The sequence below is a fragment of the Salmo salar genome, chromosome 15 (assembly GCF_965601325.2).
Source record: "Salmo salar chromosome 15, fSalSal1, whole genome shotgun sequence".
NCBI lineage: Eukaryota > Metazoa > Chordata > Actinopteri > Salmoniformes > Salmonidae > Salmo > Salmo salar.
The window spans coordinates 6,392,501-6,401,598 of NC_138305.1; the positions used below are offsets into that span (position 1 = coordinate 6,392,501).

The window sequence follows — 9,098 nt, forward strand, 5'->3', positions numbered from 1 at the left end:
TAGAACACAGCAAAACATAGAGTAGAACACAGCAGAACATACAGTAGAACACACAGAAGAACACAGCAGAACATACAGTAGAACACAGCAGAACATACAGAAGAACACACAGCAGAACACAGTAGAACACACTGTAGAACACAGCAGAACATACAGTAGAACACACAGTAGAACACAGCAGAATACACAGTATAACACAGCAGAACATACAGTAGAACACACAGTAGAACACAGCAGAAAACACAGTAGAACACAGCAGAGCATACAGCAGAACACACAGTAGAACACAGCAGAACACACAGTAGAACACAGCAGAACATACAGTAGAACACAGCAGTGCATACAGAAGAACACACAGCAGAACACAGAAGAACACACAGCAGAACACAGTAGAACACACTGTAGAACACAGCAGAACATACAGTAGAACACACAGTAGAACACAGCAGAATACACAGTATAACACAGCAGAACATACAGTAGAACACACAGTAGAACACAGCAGAAAACACAGTAGAACACAGCAGAGCATACAGCAGAACACACAGTAGAACACAGCAGAACACACAGTAGAACACAGCAGAACATACAGTAGAACACAGCAGAGCATACAGCAGAAAACACAGTAGAACACAGCAGAGCATACAGCAGAACATACAGCAGAACACACAGCAGAACACAGCAGAACATACAGTAGAACACACAGCAGAACATACAGTAGAACACACAGCAGAACATACAGCAGAACACACAGTAGAACACAACAGAACATACAGTAGAACAAAGCAGAACATACAGTAGAACAAATCAGAACATACAGTAGAACACAGCAAAACATAGAGTAGAACACAGCAGAACATACAGTAGAACACACAGAAGAACACAGCAGAACATACAGTAGAACACAGCAGAACATACAGAAGAACACATAGCAGAACACAGTAGAACACACTGTAGAACACAGCAGAACATACAGTAGAACACACAGTAGAACACAGCAGAATACACAGTATAACACAGCAGAACATACAGTAGAACACACAGTAGAACACAGCAGAAAACACAGTAGAACACAGCAGCGCATACAGCAGAACACACAGTAGAAGACAGCAGAACACACAGTAGAACACAGCAGAACATACAGTAGAACACAGCAGAGCATACAGAAGAACACACAGCAGAACACAGAAGAACACACAGCAGAACACAGTAGAACACACTGTAGAACACAGCAGAACATACAGTAGAACACACAGTAGAACACAGCAGAATACACAGTATAACACAGCAGAACATACGGTAGAACACACAGTAGAACACAGCAGAAAACACAGCAGAACACAGCAGAGCATACAGCAGAACACACAGTAGAACACAGCAGAACATACAGTAGAACACACAGCAGAACATACAGTAGAACACACAGCAGAACATACAGCAGAACACACAGTAGAACACAGCAGAACATACAGTAGAACACATCAGAACATACAGTAGAACACAGCAAAACATAGAGTAGAACACAGCAGAACATACAGTAGAACACACAGTAGAACACAACAGAACATACAGTAGAACACAGCAGAACATACAGAAGAACACACAGCAGAACACAGTAGAACACACTGTAGAACACAGCAGAACATACAGTAGAACACACAGTAGAACACAGCAGAATACACAGTATAACACAGCAGAACATACGGTAGAACACACAGTAGAACACAGCAGAAAACACAGCAGAACACAGCAGAGCATACAGCAGAACACACAGTAGAACACAGCAGAACATACAGTAGAACACACAGCAGAACATACAGTAGAACACACAGCAGAACATACAGCAGAACACACAGTAGAACACAGCAGAACATACAGTAGAACACATCAGAACATACAGTAGAACACAGCAGAACATACAGTAGAACACACAGTAGAACACAGCAGAACAAACAGTAGAACACAGCAGAACATGCAGTAGAACACACAGTTGAACACAGCAGAACATACAGTAGAACACACCGCAGAACACAGTAGATTACACAGTAGAACACAGCAGAACATACAGTAGAAGACATCAGAACATACAGTAGAACACAGTAGAACACAGCAGAACATACAGTAGAAGACAGCAGAACATACAGTAGAACACATAGCAAAACACAGTAGAATACACAATAGAACACAGCAGACCACACAGTAGAACACAGCAGAACATACAGTAGAACATACAGTAGAACACACAGCAGAACATACAGTAGAACACACAGCAAAACATACAGCAGAACACACAGCAGAACACAGCAGAACATACAGTAGAACACAGCAGAACATACATTAAATTACACAGCAGAACATACAGTCCAACATACTGCAGAACACACAGTAGGACGCAGCAGAACACAGAGTAGAACACAGCAGAACATACAGTAGAACACAGCAGAACATACATTAGAACACACAGCAGAAAATACAGTAGAACATACAGCAGAACACACAGTAGGATAAAGCAGAACATACAGTAGAACATACAGCAGAACACACAGTAGAACATACAGCGGAACATAAAGTAGAACACAGCAGAACACAGTAGTACACACAGCAGAACATACAGCAGAACACACAGTAGGATGCTGCAGAACACACAGTAGAACATACAGCAGAACACACAGTAGAACATACAGCGGAACATACAGCAGAACACAGCAGAACATACAGCAGAACATACAGTAGAACACACAGCAGAACACAATAGAACACACAGTAGAACACAGTAGTACACACAGTAGAACATACAGCAGAACACACAGTAGAACACATCAGAACATACAGTAGAACACAGCAGAACATACAGTAGAACACATCAGAACATACAGTAGAACACAGCAGAACATACAGTAGAACACACAGTAGAACACAGTAGTACACACAGTAGAACACATCAGAACATACAGTAGAACACAGCAGAACACACAGTAGAACATACAGCGGAACATACAGTAGAACACAGCAAAACATACAGTAGAACACAGCAGAACATACAGTAGAACACACAGCAGAACACAATAGAACACACAGTAGAACACAGTAGTACACACAGTAGAACATACAGCAGAACACACAGTAGAACACATCAGAACATACAGTAGAACACAGTAGAACATACAGTAGAACATATAGCAGAACACACAGTAGAACACAGCTGAACATACAGTAGAACACAGCAGAACATACAGTAGAACACACAGCAGAACACAATAGAACACACAGTAGAACACAGTAGTACACACAGTAGAACATACAGCAGAACACACAGTAGAACACATCAGAACATACAGTAGAACACAGTAGAACATACTGTAGAACATATAGCAGAACACACAGTAGAACACAGCAGAACATACAGTAGAACACACAGCAGAACATACAGCAGAACACACAGTATAACACAGTAGAATATACAGCAGAATACGCAGTAGAACACAGCAGAACATACAGTAGAACACACAGCAGAACATACAGTAGAACATACAGCAGGACACACAGTAGAACACAGCAGAACATACAGTAGAACATATAGTAGAACACAGCAGAACATACAGTAGAACACAGCAGAACATACAGTAGAACACACATCAGAACATGCAGTAGAACATACAGCAGAACACACAGTAGAACACAGCAGATCATATAGTAGAACATATAGTAGAACACAGCAGAACATACAGTAGAATACAGCAGAACATACATTAGAACACACAGTAGAACATACAGTAGAACATACAGCAGAACACACAGTAGGACGCAGCAGAACATACAGTAGAACATACAGCAGAACATACAGTAGAACACAGCAGAACACACAGTAGAACATACAACTGAATATACAGTAGAACACAGCAGAACATACAGTAGAACACAGCAGAACATACAGTAGAACATACAGTAGAACACAGCAGAACATACAGTAGAACACAGCAGAACATACAGCAGAACACACAGTAGAACACATCAGAACATACAGTAGAACACAACAGAACATACAGTAGAACATACAGCAGAACACACAGTAGAACACAGTAGAACATACAGTACAACACACAGCAGAACATACAGTAGAACATACAGCAGAACACACAGTAGCACACAACAGAACATACAGTACAACACACAGCAGAACATACAGTAGAACATACAGCAGAACACACAGTAGAACACAGTAGAACATACAGTAGCACACAGCAGAACATACAGTAGAACACACAGCAGAACATACAGTAGAAGATACAGCAGAACACACAGTAGGACGCAGCAGAACATACAGTAGAACATACAGCAGAACATACAGAAGAACATACAGTAGAACACAGCAGAACATACAGTGGAACATACAGCAGAACACACAGTAGAACATACAGCAGAACACACAGTAGAACACAGCAGAACATACAGTAGAACACACAGCAGAACATACAGTAGAACACAGCAGAACACACAGTAGAACATACAACTGAATATACAGTAGAACACAGCAGAACATACAGTAGAACACAGCAGAACATACAGTAGAACATACAGCAGAACACAGCAGAACATACAGCAGAACACACAGTAGAACACATCAGAACATACAGTAGAACACAACAGAACATACAGTAGAACATACAGCAGAACACACAGTAGAACACAGTAGAACATACAGTACAACACACAGCAGAACATACAGTAGAACATACAGCAGAACACACAGTAGCACACAACAGAACATACAGTACAACACACAGCAGAACATACAGTAGAACATACAGCAGAACACACAGTAGAACACAGTAGAACATACAGTAGCACACAGCAGAACATACAGTAGAACATACAGCAGAACAGACAGTAGAACATAGCAGAACACACAGTAGAACACAGCAGAACATACAGTGGAACACACAGCAGAACATACAGTAGAACATACAGCAGAACACACAGTAGAACACAGCAGAACATACAGTAGAACACAGCAGAACATATTGTAGAAGACACAGTAGAACACAGCAGAACATATAATAGAAGACACAGTAGAACACAGTCAAACATGCAGCAGAACACACAGTTGAACACAGCAGAACATAGAGTAGAACACAGCAGAACATACAGCAGAAACACAGAAGAACACAGCAGAACATACAGCAGAACACACAGTAGAACATACAGCAGAACACACAGCAGAACACAGCAGAAAATACAGCAGAACACACAGTAGAACATACAGTAGAACATACAGCAGAACACAGAGTAGAAAATACAGCAGAACACACAGTAGAACATACAGTAGAACATACAGCAGAACACAGAGTAGAACATACAGCAGAACATACAGTAGAACATACAGCAGAACATACAGTAGAACATACAGCAGAACATGCAGCAAAACACACAGCAGACTGTAACTTTAACAACAGACATTAACAACAGATACTGTAATATGACAGTTATTCTGAAGCGGACAATGAAATGGGAGAGAGAGAGAGAGGCAGAGAGAGAGGCAGAGAGAGAGACAGAGAGAGAGAGAGAGATAGAGAGAGAGAGAGAGAGAGAGAGACAGAGAGAGACAGAGAGAGAGAGAGAGAGACAGAGACAGAGACAGAGACAGAGAGAGAGAGAGAGACAGAGACAGAGAGAGAGACAGAGAGAGAGACAGAGAGAGAGAGACAGAGGGCTTTGAACAGTTTACCAAGTAAATGAGAGTTAGTATATATCTGGGGTGGTTGAGTCTCCTAAAGGTCAAAGCCTGATTCATATGAATCTGTTGGCTTGAGACACACAGTGACACTTTGTAGATTCCTGCTACTACATTAATTGAATTGTTTTGATCTTAAATAAGTATTACTAGAATTACTATAGGCCAGTGTTCCCTAACTCCAATCCTCGAGTACCCCCCAACCAACAGCACACATTTTGTTTTAGCACTAAACAAGCACCCCTGATTCAAGACTGATTTGAGACTAGACTAGAACTCTTACATTATCCATCACTGTCATTATCATACACATAACTAGAGTATCATTATTTAACTAGCTAAACTTTTTTTGACAATAACACACAAATCATTTAATAAAAACGTTTTTATTTTTTATTTTTAAATAATAGATAACACTTTCTGACTGCGGAAACTGAAGGAAGACCTCGGAAACTGTTACGTTCCGACGTAACACACAGAGCCAATGACAACCATCCAAACATGTTTCACATTGCATTGTTACGATAACAATCATACTGATGTCCAATCCAAAACATCCTGGTCTCTTCTGCTGCACCTGTTTTATGTATGCAGATAGACCTGCCAATGTCTCAAACAGTCCCAAATAAGCCAGTTCAGCCAGGCGGTCGAACTCCAGTCCAGTCAACAGTTTCTCAGGGCCACCAGTAAGTTAGTAACATGAGGCTAAGGATAAGTGTAGGAATGGCACGGGTACTATATCTGTTGTCTGTGACTGCCATGTATAGCTAAACCATGAATCTCTATTCATAAATGATATAGTGTGTTATTTAACAGGTCATTTTATGTAACACTTGTGATGAACACAACCCTTCCCTGGTTACATGTAGCTTAAAGAGTGATTTAGTATTCTTAAAACTGATTTTTGGTCAAATACAACATTTTATTAAGGTGGAAGTCATGAAAATAGATCCACTAGGGAATTGGATGTCCGTCCAGGTAAACAGGAAGTCAGGAGATGACCTCAAAACCGGCCACTAAGTGGAAAGATGAGTGCTGTTACCATTAAGTAGGCTTGGGTTTCGGATGGGTGTTGTGGATAGGGATGGCGGAAGGGCGCGAGCTCTGACTCTGGGGGTCGGGCGTTCAATCCCTGTGCTAGGCACTCATTACTTTTTTTTTAAAACATTTTTTTATTTATTTCAACCCTATCCCGAAACCTTAACCCTTACCTTAACCATTCGGAAATAATGCCTAAACTTAAAACCTCTATGGGATCTGTGTCCCTATACAGGGACGGTTGTTGCTAACGTGCGCTAATGTGACTAGAATGACATTGTAAGTAACATCCACATTTCCGGGACATAGACATGTCTTTACATGTGCAGAAAGCTTCAATTCTTGTTAGTCTAATTGCACTGTCCAATTTACAGTAGCTATTACAGTGGGGAAAAAAGACCATGTTATTGTTTGAGGAGAGTGCACAACAACCATAAACTTTTATCACGGCACTTGGTTTGATACATTCACCTCTGAAGGTAAATAATGTACTTACATTCAGTAATCTGGCTCTGATTTGTCATCCTGAGGGTTCCATAGATAAAAATGTAGCATAGTTTAGTTGGATAAAATCCATTTTTTTATATTCAAATGTAGGAACTGGGTTCTACAGTTTGAACCCCTGCTGTTTCTGAATATGCATATCCTTGCTTCAGGTCCTGAGCTACAGGCAGGTATATTTGGGTCATTTTAGGTGAAAATTGAAAAAAAAAAAGGGTATGATCCTTATTAACCTTTGAAATGTGTCGTTTATGTACAAGGGTTTGGTCGTCTGATTCTGTAAGTGAGACTGTGATTGCTTGTGCAATATTAATAGCCCTATTACACTTTTTGAGGATAAAAAGCAATGTACAGTTAAGAGGCAAACTGCATATTCATATGTATGTAGCCTAAGTTCATGTTGGAAACACAGCAACACAATAAGTCGACAATAGTCTGCCATTACAGCATTACCTTCTCTCTAGTCACACTTTATGAATCATTATTAGTCCAACCACTTGATACTCAGAGGCCTATTATAGCGAAAATGGTTTAATAACTTACTTAACCGATTGGGTTCATGACTGCCGTTAACTCGTCCGTCGGTGTGTATCTGAAGATGAAAACCAATGCCAACCCGACAGTACAGTCTGCAAGTCCTGCGTCCGGAACCACTGACTGTACCCGCTTCCAGAAGTTGGTCTTCCAAGGAGACGTATCCAAGGGATCCAGTGACTACTGCGGTGGAGACGGCGACCACAGCGGCGCAAATCAACTGCACCAGAGCAAAGGTAAAAAGGGAAGGAGGAACATTCATTCTTCCAAAAAAGGAAACTCTTGTCTTCTCTCTGGCTCTGCTAGGCCACTTCTTCTTCTTCTTCTATCATTGCGTTGTTGTGGTGTATCCCGAGCTCACTGGAAAAGCTCTGTGTGTGTAGTGCCAGTGCACGAGGAACCGTGCGCACACTAGAAACACATCCAATTCCTGAAGACGCTCGTGGGCATTACCCCAGCCGTGCAGCGCGGTGGTCGGTGTGTGTAGCTGCTGCTGCGGGTGCAGGAGTGGCTCCGCTGGCCTGGCACACACGGAGATATTTATAACCAACAAAATGATGTCACTGCTTAATGCATGACTGAATTCTGAAGGACGTTTTCTCTCTCATCCGTATTTTTTCCCTCTAAAAAACACCAGCCCCTGCTCAATATCGATCTGCGCTGCCAACAGCAAATATGAGGCAAAAATAGGACAAAACTGACAGCGCAAAATGTTCCTTCCAAAGGACTCCTCCGTGCCAGGACGCAGCATGCGCGGCATTTTACGCACGAGGAGGCATGCTTTCATAGATCTGCAGCACAGCAATAATTCATAACTGGAGAGAGAGAGAGAGAGAGAGAGAGAGAGAGAGAGAGAGAGAGCGAGATGGGGGCATTTCTATCGAAATCGGAAATGTTCTGTGTGGAAAGTTCAAACTTTGCTGTACGACCTGAGTGCGACGCTATAAAGAAGAATATCTGTGTGTCTGAGGGACAGTGGGTTTCAAATAGATACAGACCTACAGTTCCTCAGGTGACGTTTTACAGTTTGAACATCGCACATCACGCAAGCACAGCGCTACTTTACCTTAATAGCTTATTTCTTTAGCCTACTTTATGATACATTTAACCCACATGGCCGTTATTCTGTCCCGACCGAGGGAATAGAATCCACTAGAATAGAATGGCACTTCTGAATGCAAGGTGCATTTTGGGGAAATATTTAAATGGCTTTGAGAATTATAATGGACTATTAAATGTACTGCCGATTGTTTTTGAGAATTAGGTTACTGGTAGTATGTAGCCTGTTGTGGTA

General features: G+C 41.4%; 1 protein-coding gene across 1 annotated transcript in view; it reads right to left on the bottom strand.

Moving 5' to 3' along the window:
* LOC106570895 (fibroblast growth factor 5) overlaps positions 1-8,536 on the bottom strand; it is a 25,653-nt gene extending 17,117 nt beyond the window's left edge. Inside the window, exon 1 of the mRNA XM_014143463.3 lies at positions 7,814-8,536. Within this exon, the coding sequence (XP_013998938.1) occupies positions 7,814-8,066 (253 nt within the window). The 5' untranslated portion in view covers positions 8,067-8,536. The remainder of the gene's footprint in view (positions 1-7,813) is intronic.
* Positions 8,537-9,098: the final 562 nt, after the last annotated feature.